The sequence below is a fragment of the Crinia signifera genome, chromosome 8 (genome assembly GCF_055691185.1).
Source record: "Crinia signifera chromosome 8, ASM5569118v1, whole genome shotgun sequence".
Taxonomy (NCBI): Eukaryota; Metazoa; Chordata; class Amphibia; order Anura; family Myobatrachidae; genus Crinia; species Crinia signifera.
In genome coordinates, this window is record NC_139224.1 from 172,967,027 (window position 1) to 172,985,494 (window position 18,468).

Genomic DNA, 18,468 nt, shown 5'->3' on the forward strand with positions numbered 1-18,468 from the left:
AGGTTACCATGGTTACACATACTCTTTGTTGTGTTTCAGTGCCAGGTGATCGGACTCAAAGTAATACACGTCAGGCTCCTCGTCCTCCTCCTCCGTAGGCTGCGCGCTGGCACTCTCCTTGGGGGGTGGCGCGGAACACTCCGTACCAGCGGGTGGACAGGCGGCTTTCTCCTGTGAACACTTCACAGTGAGACCAGACGTCTTTTTGTCACTGTGATCAGCTTCTTCAGTTTTTACCACGGAACCGTTGACGGCGTTGGCAAGTCCACTACTTTCACTAGAACTCTCCTCCACCTGTCCGTTCTCCCCGCAAGGAGAATCGCTTTTGGACAAACTGTCTTTGAAGGACACAGGCTTCCTCGGAGACGTTCTTAAAGTATATCTATGTTCTTGAGTATCGGAAAAGCAAGCCTCTGGAGGGGCCGTGTTTGCCGTCTCGGAGGTATGATCCGCCGATAGCAGCTTGTCCTGTTCGGGGCTTGGTGCGTTGTTTGGGGATGTAGCAGCTGGTTCCTTTGAAACGCTATCGCCTACAACGTCAAGCTCCTCCTCTGAATCCCGTACAGTGGATAGCCTGTCCGTGCAGGAAAATCCTGCGGTTTCATTGGTCTTGTTTACAATATCAGTAGGAAGGCAGTTAGCTAGTTCCTGGTCCTGTCTGCCTGCCTGCTCCGCAGAGTGTGTGCAAGGCACATTATGGTCTGAAAGTGCGTTCTTCTTGCTTTTACTTAGTACCGGACAAGGAGTTAATAGGCTCCCATTTTCCGATACAATTAATTCCTTGGGGGGGAGGAACGCGCCAGTACTGTTTTGTTTAATACTTCCGTCTGGCGGACAGTTATTACATTTTAGAGCAGCGGGGGCCTCAATGTTATCAATACCATTAATTGCCTGATGGTTAAACACGTTCCCATCAGGTACTATGTTTTTCACACCGTCCTCGGACTCCGAATCCGTTTTGATTTCCCTTTCGTTACTATCATCCAGTAAAACACATCGATTAGCTCGTTTAGTAGGGGAAGTGTCTGTTTCATTGTCAGACTCCGAGTTCCTGCTTTCCAACGGCTCTTTGTGAAACGCGTCAGTCGAATCTTCCTCCGGGCTGCTGGGCTCCTCAGAACGCAGGTAGCGTTTGATTTTGCGCAGTACAGGCGACAAAGGTCCTGTAGACGACTTCTTTTCCCTGCTTTCCACACTGTCCCTCTCGTTGCTATCCTTCTCCGAGACGGACAGCCCTCTCTTTCGCGGGCTCACCCAAGATTCTCGAGGACCCGACTGTTTCAGTTCCCCTCCCCTTGTGACGCTTCCCTTTTGGACTGGGGCAGGTTCTGGCCTTTTCTTGGGAGAGCGTGATCTCAGCAGCGCCGGTGGAACAATCTCGTCTGCGTGAGCGATGCTGCGGTTTCTCAGAGTGCGTCCGCAGAAGTTTTCGTCCAGTCCGTTCAGCCCCACGGTAGATCTTGTGACACGAGTCGATCGAGAAGCAGCCATGCTATGGATCACCCCAAACGTGAAATCGACATGATCCCCTCATCGGGAAACCTGAAAAAAAAAAAAAAAAAAACATAAAAATTAGCCCAGTCTTAAAAAAAAAAAAAAAAAAAACCCTCCAGACGTTTTATTCCGGAAAACACGGTTTAGATAATTTTTTAAAAATAAAACTAATGAGGAAATAAGACAAGAAAGATAACAAGAATCTAAAACTGATAAAACACTTTCCTAACACAAAGAACTTTTCCAACATATCTAGTTTCCATGTAAACAATGACAGTATTGTACAGATTGTGTTTTGTGTTGGAACGTTACACACTTTCTATCCAGTTACATTGAATGTTTGCACTAGATTTGTATATGCACTGTGCTGCAGGCGCTGTCCTATAGAGAAAGGTTAACAACATACTATATCATGGCTATGCTAAAGCCGGAACTCTGCCATTACTGCAGATAAGTGATGACCACGATGATGCAGGGAGTTCATCTGAAGGTATTATCCAATCAGCATCTAGCAGACTGAACCCGCATAATAACAGGGATCGCTGTTGGGTTATAGCTGAACTGGCTGCTATTCGTGGCCAACTAGGTCTACACCGGTTATTTGCAGCGTACATCCACTTTACAGAAACGACCCTACCCAGGACACACCCACTACCCGACAGACCACACCCCTTTTACAATCATAAATCACCGCACCACACACTGTTGGTGGTGCGGTGACAAAAAACACACAGGCGTAACTGAACCTGTGTGTTTCGGGGTGTGAATATGTTTTCGGGTGGCCACACTGGATAAACCGGGGGAAAGAAATATCTTCAAAACATTGAGGGGAAAATTGTAAAAATAAGTGCAGTTTTTCTAACACAATAATTTTCTGGGGGAAATTGGATACCCCCCCCCCCCCCCTTTATCCAATTGCATCACACTGACACCCTCCATCTCCCTGAGAGCCTAATCTCAGTGTATCCAACCATCATCACCCCCAGACCCCCCCCCCCCCTCCCCCTTGGGGGTATGCAACTCGATCAAATCCAGAACACCTTCCCCTTGGGGTTTAGAACACCCATCACTCCCAGACCTCCCACCCCCCTTTGGGTGTATGCAACCTCCATTACACCACCTCCCCCTTGGGGTACGCAACCCCTATCACACCAAGGCCCCCCTTGTGGTATGCAACCTCCATCACAACCAGACCCCACTCCCTCCCCCCTTGGGGTCTGCAACCATCACACCCAGAACGCCCCCCCCCCCTTTGAGTATGCAACCCCCATCCCCTTTGGGGGTACTCAACTTCCATCACATTCAGACCCCCCCTCGGATACACAACCCCCATGACATCCAGACCCCCCCCCCCCCCCTTCCCTTGGGGTATGCAACCCCATTGCACTCAGACCCCCCCCTCCCCTCTTGGAGTATTCAACCCCCACCACACCAAGACCACCCTCCCGCCCCTCTGGGGTATGCAACCCCGATCACAAACAGAAACCCCAGTTCCACCAAGATCCCCCCTCCCCTGCCTTTGGGGTATGCAACCCTCATCACCCAGACCCCCCCTTCCCTCTTCGTGTATGCAATTCGCCCAGACCAGGAGCTATGCAGCAATACACACATACATGACATACCACTGGCGGCATGAACCCCAACTTTCCCAGGCGCCCCATGGCCAGCAGAGCCCCGCCCACGGCACTCGGAGACCACGCCCCTCCGCACTGATTTCCCACAGCCGGCACGTTCTGAGCTCACCTAGAACGCGTTTCTGCCTCCGCCCACAGACATGACACTCGTGCCGTCGCTCCTCCTCCCTATCTCCGGTCCCGCTCTCACCTCACTCCCCGGACATGTCTCCCAGCACAGTCCCGCGAGATGATGATGATGCTGCAGCGGCGAGGGTCTCGCGAGAGCTGGCGGCAGCGGCGCGCGCGCATAGCAACAGCGTGAGAGACTAGGGGGTGTGTCCACTGATCCCTCTCCCCCCCCACGCCCGCCACCTAGGCGGGAACCCTAAGCTCCTCCCATTACCAGGCGGGGATTGGTCGCTTTCACTTGCTCTATGCACAACACGTGTCCGCAGAAGTGGGCGGGGCAGTAATAACGCCAGGCAGTCACATAGCAACGACCAGTCCGACTCCGAACGGCGGCGCGGCAGCCACTGTGCCAGTCCCGATGTACCCACACAGCGCTTCCCGGTTACACAGTGCACCAGCCCAGCGCTGCCCAGTAACAGTGCCCCCGCACAGCGCTGCCCAGTAACAGTGCCCAGTGTACCCGCACAGCGCTGCCCAGTAACAGTGCCCAGTGCACCCGCACAGCGCTGCCCAGTAACAGTGCCCAGTGTACCCGCACAACGCTGCCCAGTAACAGTGCACCCGCACAGCGAGCCCCAGTAACAGTGCCCAGTGCACCCGCACAGCGCTGCCCAGTAACAGTACCCAGTGCACCCGCACAGCGCTACCCAGTAACAGTGCACCCGCACAGCGCTGCCCAGTAACAGTGCCCAGTGCACCCGCACAGCGCTGCCCAGTAACAGTGCCCAGTGCACCCGCACAGTGCTGCCCAGTAACAGTGCTCAGTGCACCCGCACAGCACTGCCCAGTAACAGTGCCCAGTGTACCCGCACAGCGCTGCCCAGTAACAGTGCACCCGCACAGCGAGCACCAGTAACAGTGCCCAGTGCACCCGCACAGCGCTACCCAGTAACAGTGCACCCGCACAGCGCTACCCAGTAACAGAGCACCCGCACAGCGCTGCCCAGTAACAGTACCCAGTGCACCCGCACAGCGCTACCCAGTAACAGTGCCCAGTGCACCCACACAGCGCTATCCAGTAACAGTGCCCAGTGCACCCGCACAGCGCTGCCCAGTAACAGAGCACCCGCACAGCGCTGCCCAGTAACAGTGCCCAGTGCACCCGCACAGCGCTGCCCATTTACAGTGCCCAGTGCACCTGCACAGTGCTACCCAGTAACAGTGCTCAGTGCACCCGCACAGCGCTGCTCAGTAACAGTGCCCAGTGTACCCGCACAGCGCTGCCCAGTAACAGTGCACCCGCACAGCGAGCCCCAGTAACAGTGCCCAGTGCACCCGCACAGCGCTACCCAGTAACAGTGCACCCGCACAGCGCTACCCAGTAACAGAGCACCCGCACAGCGCCGCCCAGTAACAGTACCCAGTGCACCCGCACAGCGCTACCCAGTAACAGTGCCCAGTGCACCCGCACAGCGCTACCCAGTAACAGTGCCCAGTGCACCCGCACAGCGCTATCCAGTAACAGTGCCCAGTGCACCCGCACAGCGCTGCCCAGTAACAGAGCACCCGCACAGCGCTGCCCAGTAACAGTGCACCCGCACAGCGCTGCCCAGTAACAGTGCCCAGTGCACCCGCACAGCGCTGCCCAGTAACAGAGCACCCGCACAGCGCTGCCCAGTAACAGTGCCCCGTGCACCCGCACAGCGCTGCCCAGTAACAGTGCCCAATGCATCCGCACAGCGCTGCCCAGTAACAGTGCACCCGCACAGCGCTACCCAGTAACAGTGCCCAGTGCACCCGCACAGCGAGCCCCAGTAACAGTGCCCAGTGCACCCACACAGCGCTATCCAGTAACAGTGCCCAGTGCACCCGCACAGCGCTACCCAGTAACAGTGCCCAGTGCACCCGCACAGCGAGCCCCAGTAACAGTGCACCCGCACAGCGAGCCCCAGTAACAGTGCCCAGTGCACCGCACAGCGAGCCCCAGTAACAGTGCCCAGTGCATCCGCACAGCGCTACCCAGTAACAGTGCACCCACACAGCGCTACCCAGTAACAGTGCACCCACACAGCGCTACCCAGTAACAGTGCCCCCACACAGCGCTACCCAGTAACAGTGCCCCCACACAGCGCTACCCTGCAACAGTGCCCAGTGCACCCGCACAGCGCTACCCTGCAACAGTGCCCAGTGCACCCGCACAGCGCTACCCTGCAACAGTGCCCAGTGCCCCCGCACAGCGCTACCCTGCAACAGTGCCCAGTGTACCCGCACAACGAGCCCCTGTAACAGTGCCCAGTGTACCCGCACAACGAGCCCCTGTAACAGTGCCCAGTGTACCCGCACAACAAGCCCCTGTAACAGTGCCCAGTGTACCCACACAGCGCTACACAGTAACAGTTCCCAAACATAGAGCCCCAGTAACAGTACCTATACCGACTGTACCAACACAGCGCTAACCAGTGTACCCACACAGCGTGCACCAGTACCTATACCCCCTGTACCCATACAGAAAGCCCCAGTAACAGTACCCATACTCCCTGTACCCGAACAGTGTGCTCAGTAACAGTACCGATACCCACACAGCATCACCCAGTAAAACTGGGGATTATGTATTAAATACAATATTTAGAGAGCGCACTTGACACTAAATCTTTACAATCCACACACAAAAATAACAAAACTAGATAATACTAATAATAAAAGGCATAAAACCCATGAACAGTTATCAGCAACCTTCATTGATTAATGTAGCTCATTAGCCCAATTAACCTTTAACTTCATGTGTAGAAGGTTTGGGCAAACATACAAACTCTCCAACTTATGAGTTCTGCTGATGATGACATTTAAGGAACATTCAGACTGTTTTACTCTGTTTGTTTCGATGGTAAGATTATAAAGTCCAATTTGTATACAAATAACTTTGTTATATGCGTAATTAGCAGCCAGAAGAACGTTTTAAACTGTGTAATGAAGAGTTCATTTTGTATTTTTGCCGGCTCAATGGTGCTGTATAGACAAGTTACCATTGTGAATTTGCCACTTTCAATAGCCTCTATATTATATTTATAGTTATAATCCGCTCCAATTGGTATTTATGCAAAGGACCAGTCTGGAGCAACAATATTAGCAGAGTAGTACCCCTTTTACACCAAAAACCCTGGTCGGACCCTGGTCTTTGAATGCTGGAATTTCCAGGATCTGACCCTGCTTTATACCCCATTTACACAGCACTTCAACCTGGGTCGGACCTGGGTCTGCATTTACACTGAACCTGGGTCTGCATTTACACTGAACCTGGGTCAGCCCTGCTTTTTCTTGTGGATGCCATTAAAAAGGCTTGCTCCTTGCCAAGGGGGGTGAAAGTGCTTGTTACCAAGGGGCAGGGCCATTATATATATATGTATGTATGTATGTATATATATATATATATATATATATATATATATATATATATATATATATATATATATATATATATATATATATATATATATATATATATATATATATATATCAGGGACGTGCAGTCAGGGGAGGCAGTGCCTCCCCTGTCATTAATGATTAAAATAATAATAAAATACAAAGAAAATACTTATGACACATACAGGTTGAGTATCCCCTATCCGTGCATCCCTTATCCGAATTATTCCAAAAACCGTGGTTTTTGGAATCATTCGAATTTTTTTTTTTTTTTTTAACCCCTAACCCTCTTTTCATACTTACCAAGTCCCCGGGCGTCCACAGCAGGCCTCCGGCATCTTCTCCAGGGTCTCCAGCGGTCCCAGGAATGCATTGCGCGAGTGTGCGCACGCGCCGGTGACGTCAATGCATTCCTGGGACCGCTGGAGACCAGGAGAAGATGCCGGAGGCCTGCTGTGGACGCCCGGGGACTGCGCGGACGCCGAGGGACGCCCGGGGACCATCAGGGGACAGGTAAGTATGGCTTAAAAAAAAATATTCTAAAAACCGGAAAATTCCCCTATCCGAAATGCTCGCGGTCCCGAGCATTTCGGATAGGGGATACTCAACCTGTATTATGTGTCATAAGTATATGCTTTGTATTATTATAATAATTTTTACTCTATTTTTTTTTTATTAATTAGTTTAGGAGGTACCAAGAGCGGTGCCTCCCGCTGTCCATATTACAGTTATGGACTGTCAGTTAGACTGTCAGGGGTGGGCAGTGGGCAGGGCTTAGAACAGGGCTGTAAAAGCTCATTTAAAAAAGGTGTATAGGCGGCACCAATAGCGGTGCCTCGGTGACAGGGACGTGCATTCTGCCCTGTCACTGAGACAGATGTGATTGGGCACAGTGGCGCTGTCTCAGTGACAGGGGTGTGCTTTCATATAGGCAGAAAACACGTTCCTGACTGCTACCAAGGAACTTCTATAGGTGCCGCCTATACACTGCTATACAGCGGAGCCCTGGCTCATCCGCTGACTTGTAATGCGGGCGGGGAGTGTGTGTGTGTGGGGGGGGAACCGGTGGTGCCGGGCTGGCTTGCCGGGCTCCTCTGCAGGTGGAACCGGTGGTGCCGGGCTGGCTTGCCGGGCTCCTGTGCATTCCTCCTCCGCTGACTTGTAATGCGGGCGGGGGGGGGGGGGGGGGGGGGAGCGGCGGTGCCATGCTGGGCTGCCGGGCTCCTCTGTATTTCTCTGACTTGTACTGCGGGCGGGGAGGGGAGCGGCGGTGCCGGGCTGGGCTGCCAGCTCCCGCTGCTATCTGCTCCCCTTTAGTGTCCGGGGTCCCTCTTCCGCCTCCCGCCGGCACTCTGTCTCAGGGTGCCTGTCCCAGGAACGCTCCTGTCACTGCTGCCTGTCGTTCTTCTCGGGTAAGCAGTGCCTTTTTCTAACGTAATGTGTGTTTAGCACTTGTGGAGGGTGGGGGCTGTGTTTTTTTAAGTGGCACAGGTGTTTGTGTGTGTTTGTGTTAAGGGACAGACTTGTGTGTATTTGTGTCAAGGGACAGAAGTGTATAACTGTATATTTTTGTAAAGTGACAGAGAGGTGTGTACTGTGTGCTTGTGTAAAATAAGTGTGTTTTTAAATTAACACAGTGTTTGCCTCACCAACCATGAACCTCACCGCACGTCACTGATATATATATATATATATATACAGTCGGGCAAAAAAGTATTTAGTCAGCCACCAATTGTGCAAGTTCTCCCACTTAAAAAGATGAGAGAGGCCTGTAATTTTCATCATAGGTATACCTCAACTATGAGAGACAAAATGAGGAAAAAAAAATCCAGAAAATGACATTGTCTGATTTTTAAAGAATTTATTTGCAAATTATGGTGGAAAATAAGTATTTGGTCAAAAACAAACAAGCAAGATTTCTTGCTCTCACAGACCTGTAACTTCTTCTGTAAGAGGCTCCTCTGTCCTCCACTCGTTACCTGTATTAATGACACCTGTTTGAACTCTTTATCTATATAAAAGACACCTGTCCAACACTTCAAACAGTCACACTCCAAACTCCACTATGGCCAAGAGCAAAGAGCTGTCAAAGGACACCAGAAACAAAATTGTAGACCTGCACCAGGCTGGGAAGAATGAATCTGCAATAGGTAAGCAGCTTGGTGTGAAGAAATCAACTGTGGGAGCAATTATTAGGAAATGGAAGGCATACAAGACCACTGATAGTCTCCCTCGATCTGGGGCTCCCCGCAAGATCTCACCCCGTGGGGTCAAAATGATCACAAGAACGGTGATCAAAAATCCCAGAACCACACGGGGGGACCTAGTGAATGACCTGCTGAGAGCTGGGACCAAAGTAACAAAGGCTACCATCAGTAACACACTACGCCGCCAGGGACTCAAATCCTGCAGTGCCAGACGTGTCCCCCTGCTAAAGGCAGTACATGTGCAGGCCCGTCTGAAGTTTGCTAGAGAGCATTTGGATGATCCAGAAGAGGATTGGGAGAATGTCATATGGTCAGATGAAACCAAAATAGAACTTTTTGGTAACAACTCTACTCGTCGTGTTTGGAGGAGAAAGAATGCTGAGTTGCATCCAAAGAACACCATACCTACTGTAAAGCATGGGGGTGGAAACATCATGCTTTGGGGCTGTTTTTCTGCAAAGGGAACAGGACGACTGCTCCGTGTAAAGGAAAGAATGAATGGGGCCATGTATCGTCAGATTTTGAGTGAAAACCTCCTTCCATCAGCAAGGGCATTGAAGATGAAACGTGGCTGGGTCTTTCAGCATGACAACGATCCCAAACACACTGCCCGGGTAACAAAGGAGTGGCTTCGTAAGAAGCATTTCAAGGTCCTGGAGTGGCCGAGCCAGTCTCCAGATCTCAACCCCATAGAAAATCTTTGGAGGGAGTTGAAAGTCCGTGTTGCCCAGCGACAGCCCCAAAACATCACTGCTCTAGAGGAGATCTGCATGGAGGAATGGGCCAAAATACCAGCAACAGTTTGTGAAAACCTTGTGAAGACTTACAGAAAACGTTTGACCTCTGTCATTGCCAACAAAGGGTATATAACAAAGTACTGAGATGAACTTTTGTTATTGACCAAATACTTATTTTCCACCATAATTTGCAAATAAATTCTTTAAAAATCAGACAATGTCATTTTCTGGATTTTTTTTCCTCATTTTGTCTCTCATAGTTGAGGTATACCTATGATGAAAATTACAGGCCTCTCTCATCTTTTTAAGTGGGAGAACTTGCACAATTGGTGGCTGACTAAATACTTTTTTGCCCGACTGTATATATATATATATATATATATATATATATATATATATATATATATATATATATATATATATATATATATGATAGTGAAGAGACAACAGCGGCACTCTGGGGATTTTTTGAAAAAATATATTTTCAGCAAAAAAAGCTTCCAACGTTTCGGGGTATGTGACACCCCTTTGTCAAGGTTATACGTGCGTATAACCTTGGCAAAGGGGTGTCACATACCCCGAAACCCAGAGTGCCGCTGTTGTCTCTTCACTATCCTGTACTTTTGTTCCTGAAGGCACCTGGGTTACCTGTACTGCTGGAGGAGTGCCAGGCCTACACCTCTACCTCTCGCTATATATATATATATTTAAGATTTGCAGCAGCAGCAGCCACAGCTAGAATCCCCTCCGTCTCCCCCCTCAGCAGCCTGACAGCTCGCCCCCCCCCCCCCCCCCCCCCCCAGCAGCCGCAGACACCCACGCCGTGCACGGACCCGCAGTGGGACCATTTACAGCGGCCTCTTCACAGGTCCTGACCGTGTTCTACCCAGGTCAGGACCCGGTTAGAGGACCCGTGTAAATAGACACGGCTTGACCCCAGTTACACCTCCGAAGATCCGGCTCTGACCCACCGCTGACCCAGATTTTTCGTCTGTGTAAAAGGGGTATAAGTGTATTTATATATAGCGGTTTCTGTTCAAAGAAGCTGACCGCAGTTAAAGACCAGCTGAGAGTTGGAGTTTGTATGTTTGCCCAAACCTTCTACACCTGAAGTTAAAGGTTAATTGCGCTAATGAGCTACATTCATCAATGAAGGTTGCTGATAACTGTTCATGGTTTTTATTATTAGTATTATCTGATATATGCATATATTTAGTTATTGTTATTTTGTGAATTGTATTAATACATTTTTCAAATTAGTAAAGATTTAGTGTCACGTGCGCTCTCTAAATATTGTATATATTTTACATGCACTAGAGTAGTAGTAGTACGTTTATTTATAAGGCGCCACAAAGTGTCCGCAGCGCTGGGTACTGGGGAGCACAGAGGTCCTCAATTGAGAGCAGCAAGTGACACTTTGTTAAGAGCTAATAATTAATTTATAGGTACTGTGCGCCCGATTTTTTTCCCCCTTCTTGTGTGCCCTGGGGCTGTGGGCCTTATTCTAGTTCACTCTTTCTGACAAAATCCTTCTTAGATGGACAAAACCATGTGCACTGCAGGGGGGCAGATGTAAAATGTGCAGAAAATTAGATTTGGGCGAGTTATTTTGTTTCTGTGCAGGGTAAATACTGACTGCTTTATTATTACACTGCAATATAGATCTCACTGAAGTAAAACCCCACCCAAATCTAATTATCTCTGCTCAAGTAACATCTGCCCCACCTGCAGTGCATATGGTTTTGTCCATCTAAGAAGGATTTTCTCAGAAAGAGTGAACTAAAATAAGGCCCAGTGTCTAAATATATATCACACGTTATCCCGTGACACGTCTAAGAGGGAGACTAAGAGGCCAAATTTGTATTTTTTCTGTTTCAAAATTTAGATTATGTATTACGCCTGGTGAAGAGATGAAGTGCAGATAAAGTAGAAGGCGAGAATGCACCAGCAAATCAACTCCCAAATGTCATTTTTCAAACATAGCTGATTGGCTGGTGCGTTATCACCTTCTACTTTAGCTCTCCACACGGCTTAATACATCTACCCCACAGTACCCAGTGTACTCCTAGAGCATCCATACCCCATGTGCCCACACAGTGATACCCAGTAACCATACTCAGTGTACCAGTAACAGAACCCATTACCCTATGTACCCATTCAGAGCACACCAATAACAGTACCCATACGCTACATATTAAACCACATTCTGTTGGATAGAACATCTATATTACTAACAGTATATAGACTGCCTATAATACTGTGCCAGATAAGGACAATAAAAAAACAATTAGACATAAGCTTGTATAAAAGGACTTGCGACGTAGTGATAGGGGGCAGTGATGTGACTGAGGGCTGTATATGTGATGTCAGTGGGTGAGAGGAGGGCAGGAGGGAGTTTGGGCAGAGATGAGGCTGGAGGTGTAGGGGGCAGTGATGTGACTGAGGGCTGTATATGTGATGTCAGTGGGTGAGAGGAGAGGGCAGTGATGTGACTGAGGGCTGTATATGTGATGTCAGTGGGTGAGAGGAGAGGGCAGTGATGTGACTGAGGGCTGTATATGTGAGGCGGTGGTCAATGGGTGAGAGGAGAGGGCAGGAGGGAGTGTGAGCAGAGATGAGGCTGGAGGTGTAGGGGGCAGTGATGTGACTGAGGGCTGTATATGTGATGTGAGGTGGGGTCAGTGGGTGAGAGGAGAGGGCAGTGATGTGACTGAGGGCTGTATATGTGAGGCGGTGGTCAGTGTTTGAGAGGAGAGGGCAGGAGGGAGTGTGAGCAGAGATGAGGCTGGAGGTGTAGGGGGCAGTGATGTGACTGAGGGCTGTATATGTGATGTCAGTGGGTGAGAGGAGAGGGCAGTGATGTGACTGAGGGCTGTATATGTGATGTCAGTGGGTGAGAGGAGAGGGCAGTGATGTGACTGAGGGCTGTATATTTGAGGCGGTGGTCAATGGGTGAGAGGAGAGGGCAGGAGGGAGTGTGAGCAGAGATGAGGCTGGAGGTGTAGGGGGCAGTGATGTGACTGAGGGCTGTATATGTGAGGTGGGGTCAGTGGGTGAGAGGAGAGGGCAGTGATTTGACTGAGGGCTATATATGTGATGTCAGTGGGTGAGAGGAGAGGGCAGTGATGTGACTGAGGGTTGTATATGTGATGTCAGTGGGTGAGAGGAGAGGGCAGTGATGTGACTGAGGGCTGTATATGTGAGGCGGTGGTCAGTGGGTGAGAGGAGAGGGCAGGAGGGAGTGTGAGCAGAGATGAGGCTGGAGGTGTAGGGGGCAGTGATGTGACTGAGGGCTGTATATGTGATGTGAGGTGGGGTCAGTGGGTGAGAGGAGAGGGCAGTGATGTGACTGAGGGCTGTATATGTGACATCAGTGCCCGCCCATAAAGTCCAGGCTTACATTTTATGTGCAAACAGACAAAAAATAATTTGATGGCGAGTTACACACCATTAAATAATTTTTCGTCTGTGTGGCCGAATGCAAGCGGATGTGTAAGCGTACACATCTGCTCACACTGAAGCACAGGGATTCTGGTGGTGGGGTTGGCATGCGATCGGTGAATATACACAGCCTAGCGAGCAGGTCTGCATTACCCCCCAGTCTGTAATATCTATAGAATGTAACGTGGCGTTACACTGGCACAGGTCGCCCAGTGCATGAGCTCATTACAACGTGGTCCGAGGTCACCTCCTCAGACGAAGCTCTCAGATCTCTGCTAAAGGACACTGGAGAGAAGATGCCTTCTGCCTTTGTTCCTTAATGCCACAGAATAGACCAGCCGCAAGGTCATTCCTTACAATCATGAATCAGGCCCACAAGTCTAAACCAATGCCAGCAGCCTGAAGAAACAAACCAAGGAATATTGTAACAAGAACCAATCATCTCATAGCCCTCTCCAGGGACATGAAGGATGCCCAATCTTCTCTCCATAGATTATATAGCAATATACTCGCACATAGCGGCGTGACGTCATCTGCTACTGCGATTATATTTGAGTGTAGTGAAAATTTAGGGTGCACTCTGGGGTGGTGACAGGGGGTGCCTTATGCTGTGTACACACAGGGGAGATATATTGCTCAGTGTCTCCTCTTCATCAGCGACCAGAGATGGTCGCTGATGAAAGGGAACCTCTGCTGGGGGAGCCGCAGAGGGAATCAGCTGGTCGCAGGAGCTTGTGATCATAAGGGGGCTAAAAACGGGAGCGCACATCCGGCGATTTATCGCCGGTGCACACTCCAATGGCTGGCAATATGGTCACTCAGCGACCATATTACCAGCGATTATAGCCTGTGTATGCGCACCCTAGGTGTGCACACGAAGGTAGTTCACATTATGGGGTTATTTTGGTTCATTTGCAATGCTGCGAATTTGCAGCCACCACACACACACTGCTGTGCAGCACTCACACTGGGGAATGCAGCCACCACACACACTGCTGTGCAGCACTCACATGGCGGGAACGCAGCCACCACACTGGGGGAATGCAGCCACCTCACATTGCTGTGCAGCACTCACACGGCGGGAACGCAGCCACCACACACTGCTGTGCAGCACTCACACTGGGGGAATGCAGCCACCTCACATTGCGGTGCAGCACTCACACTGGGGGAATGCAGCCACCACACACACTGCTGTGCAGCACTCACACTGGGGGAATGCAGCCACACACACTGCTGTGCAGCACTCACACTGGGGGAACACAGCCACCACACACATTGCTGTGCAGCACTCACACTGGGGGAATGCAGCCACCACACACATTGCTGTGTAGCACTTACACTGGGGGAATGCAGCCCCCCCACACACACACTGCTGTGCAGCACTCACACTGGGGGAATGCAGCCCCCCCACACACACACTGCTGTGCAGCACTCACACTGGGGGAATGCAGCCCCCACACACACACTGCTGTGCAGCACTCACACTGGGGGAATGCAGCCCCCCACACACACTGCTGTGCAGCACTCACACTGGGGGAATGCAGCCCCCCGACAAACACTGCTGTGCAGCACTCACACTGGGGGAATGCAGCCCCCCCACACACACTGCTGTGCAGCACTCACACTGGGGGAATGCAGCCCCCCGACAAACACTGCTGTGCAGCACTCACACTGGGGGAATGCAGCCCCCCCACACACACTGCTGTGCAGCACTCACACTGGGGGAATGCAGCCCCCCCACACACACTGCTGTGCAACACTCACACTGGGGGAATGCAGCCACCACACACACTGCTGTGCAGCACTCACACTGGGGTAATGCAGCCACCACACACACTGCTGTGCAGCACTCACACTGGGGGAATGCAGCCCCCCGACAAACACTGCTGTGCAGCACTCACACTGGGGGAATGCAGCCCCCCCACACACACTGCTGTGCAACACTCACACTGGGGGAATGCAGCCACCACACACACTGCTGTGCAGCACTCACACTGGGGGAATGCAGCCCCCCCACACACACTGCTGTGCAACACTCACACTGGGGGAATGCAGCCACCACACACACTGCTGTGCAGCACTCACACTGGGGTAATGCAGCCACCACACACTGCTGTGCAGCACTCACACTGGGGTAATGCAGCCACCACACACATTGCTGTGCAGCACTCACACTGGGGGAATGCAGCCACCACACACTGCTGTGCAGCACTCACACTGGGGTAATGCAGCCACCACACACATTGCTGTGCAGCACTCACACTGGGGGAATGCAGCCACCACACACATTGCTGTGCAGCACTCACACTGGGGGAATGCAGCCACCACACACTGCTGTGCAGCACATTACTGTGCAGCACATATGCATGCACGCTGGGAAGGAAATGGGCGGGCAGCTGATATCCGGTGATGTCAGCTGCCCGTCCCCCTGCACCGCCTCATTAGCACCAGTACGCTCAGCGTTCTCGCGGGAGAGCCCATGAAACGCTGGGCGTTCCCATATGCTAATGTACAGTGCAATTCACACTATAGCAAGGCTAAGCATGGTGTCATCCATCATCACATCACTAACACTCACACTGGGAGAATGCAGCCACCACACACTACTGAGCAGCACTCACACTGGGGAATGCAGCCACCACACACACTGCTGTGCAGCACTCACACTGGGGAATGCAGCCACCACACACACTGCTGTGCAGCACTCACACGGCGGGAACGCAGCCACCACACACTGCTGTGCAGCACTCACACTGGGGGAATGCAGCCACCACACTGGGGGAACGCAGCAACCACACACTGCTGTGCAGCACTCACACTGGGGGAATGCAGCCACCTCACATTGCGGTGCAGCACTCACACTGGGGGAATGCAGCCACCACACACACTGCTGTGCAGCACTCACACTGGGGGAATGCAGCCACACACACTGCTGTGCAGCACTCACACTGGGGGAACGCAGCCACCACACACATTGCTGTGCAGCACTCACACTGGGGGAATGCAGCCACCACACACATTGCTGTGTAGCACTTACACTGGGGGAATGCAGCCCCCCCCCACACACACACACACACACTGCTGTGCAGCACTCACACTGGGGGAATGCAGCCCCCCACACACACACTGCTGTGCAGCACTCACACTGGGGGAATGCAGCCCCCCACACACACACTGCTGTGCAGCACTCACACTGGGGGAATGCAGCCCCCCACACACACTGCTGTGCAGCACTCACACTGGGGGAATGCAGCCCCCCGACAAACACTGCTGTGCAGCACTCACACTGGGGGAATGCAGCCCCCCCACACACACTGCTGTGCAGCACTCACACTGGGGGAATGCAGCCCCCCCACACACACTGCTGTGCAACACTCACACTGGGGGAATGCAGCCACCACACACACTGCTGTGCAGCACTCACACTGGGGGAATGCAGCCACCACACACATTGCTGTGCAGCACTCACACTGGGGTAATGCAGCCACCACACACATTGCTGTGCAGCACTCACACTGGGGTAATGCAGCCACCACACACTGCTGTGCAGCACTCACACTGGAGAAATTCAGCCACCACACACTGCTGTGCAGCACTCACACTGGGGGAATGCAGCCACCACATTGCTGTGCAGCCACCACACACTGCTGTGCAGCACTCACACTGGGGGAATGCAGCCACCACACACACTGCTGTGCAACCACCACACACATTGCTGTGCAGCACTCACACTGGGGGAATGCACCCACCACATTGCTGTGCAGCCAGCACACACACTCAGGTGATAAGGGGGAGTGGCCAGGCTGTTGCTATGTAGCACAGGAAGTGCCCGTGTGCCGGGACCTCTCACCTCTTTAGCACCCGCGGTCCACCGGATCCTCATCAGGGATTCAGGCCGTTGCACACCCACCGGAAGCCCCCTCCACGCCGACACCACTTCCGCTCACGCCGCAGCGACACCTGCCGGGTCCGGGGAGAAATGTAGCGGCCGCGGGGTCATCGTGCAGCGTGCGCCAGTCACGTGACTGCGGCCCCTCTGCCGAGGGAGTGGATGAGATTCTGTCACCATGGCGACGGGGTCTCTCAGTGTCACACGTTGTGTGACGCTTCCGTGTTCTGTCATCTCACACACTGGTCTCCGACTGTGATTGTGTTATGTGAGGGTTAGTCAGTCATATAGATGGCCTCCATGTGCTATGTGAGGGTTAGTCAGTCATATAGATGGCCTCAGTGTGCTATGTGAGGGTTAGTCAGTCATATAGATAGCCTCAGTGTGCTATGTGAGGGTTAGTCAGTCATATAGATGGCCTCAGTGTGCTATGTGAGGGTTAGTCAGTCATATAGATGGCCTCAGTGTGCTATGTGAGGGTTAGTCAGTCATAAAGATGGTGTCAGTGTGCTATGTGAGGGTTAGTCAGTCATGGATGGCCTCAGCGTATTATGTGAGGGTTAGTCAGTCATATAGATGGCCTCAGCATGTTATGTGAGGGTTAGTCAGTCATATAGATGGTGTCAGTGTGCTATGTGAGCATACCTCCCAACATGACCCTCTCCAGGAGGGACAGAATGCTCTGTTTCTGGACTTCCATCTTAATTTATGATCGTCATCACATGTTTTAAACTGGGTAATTGATAAGAAAGGTGCTTCAGCACAGGTGATGGTAATCCATAAAATAAGAGGAAAGTCCAGAAACAGAGCATTCTGTCCCTCCTGGAGAGGGTCATGTTGGGAGGTATGTGTGAGGGTTAGTCAGTCATATAGATGGCCTCCATGTGCTATGTGAGGGTTAGTCAGTCATATAGATGGCCTCCATGTGCTATGTGAGGGTTAGTCAGTCATATAGATGGCCTCCATGTGCTATGTGAGGGTTAGTCAGTCATATAGATGGCCTCCGTGTGCTATGTGAGGGTTAGTCAGTCATATAGATGGCCTCCGTGTGCTATGTGAGGGTTAGTCAGTCATATAGATGGTGTCAGTATGCTATGTGAGGGTTAGTCAGTCATATAGATGGCCTCCATGTGCTATGTGAGGGTTAGTCAGTCATATAGATGGTGTCAGTATGCTAGTATGTGAGGGTTAGTCAGTCATATAGATGGTGTCAGTATGCTATGTGAGGGTTAGTCAGTCATATAGATGGCCTCCATGTGCTATGTGAGGGTTAGTCAGTCATATAGATGGCCTCAGTGTGCTATGTGAGGGTTAGTCAGTCATATAGATGGTGTCAGCGTATTATGTGAGTTTTACTCAGTAATATAGATGGTGTCAGTATGCTATGTGAGGGTTAGTCAGTCATATAGATGGCCTCCATGTGCTATGTGAGGGTTAGTCAGTCATATAGATGGCCTCCATGTGCTATGTGAGGGTTAGTCAGTCATATAGATGGCCTCCGTGTGCTATGTGAGGGTTAGTCAGTCATATAGATG

The 18,468-nt window shown here is 51.5% G+C and overlaps 1 protein-coding gene across 4 annotated transcripts in view; it reads right to left on the reverse strand.

The window, feature by feature from the left end:
* ZZZ3 (zinc finger ZZ-type containing 3) overlaps nt 1-17,047 on the reverse strand; it is a 56,489-nt gene extending 39,442 nt beyond the window's left edge. The window contains exons 1-2 of one of the 4 annotated variants that reach the window (XM_083157789.1): nt 16,895-17,047; nt 23-1,542 (exon numbers count right to left, since the gene is read on the reverse strand). In XM_083157789.1, the coding sequence (XP_083013915.1) occupies nt 23-1,491 (1,469 nt within the window). In that variant the 5' untranslated portion in view covers nt 1,492-1,542; nt 16,895-17,047. The other 3 variants (XM_083157791.1, XM_083157790.1, XM_083157792.1) reach the window with 3 other exon arrangements.
* Nucleotides 17,048-18,468: the final 1,421 nt, after the last annotated feature.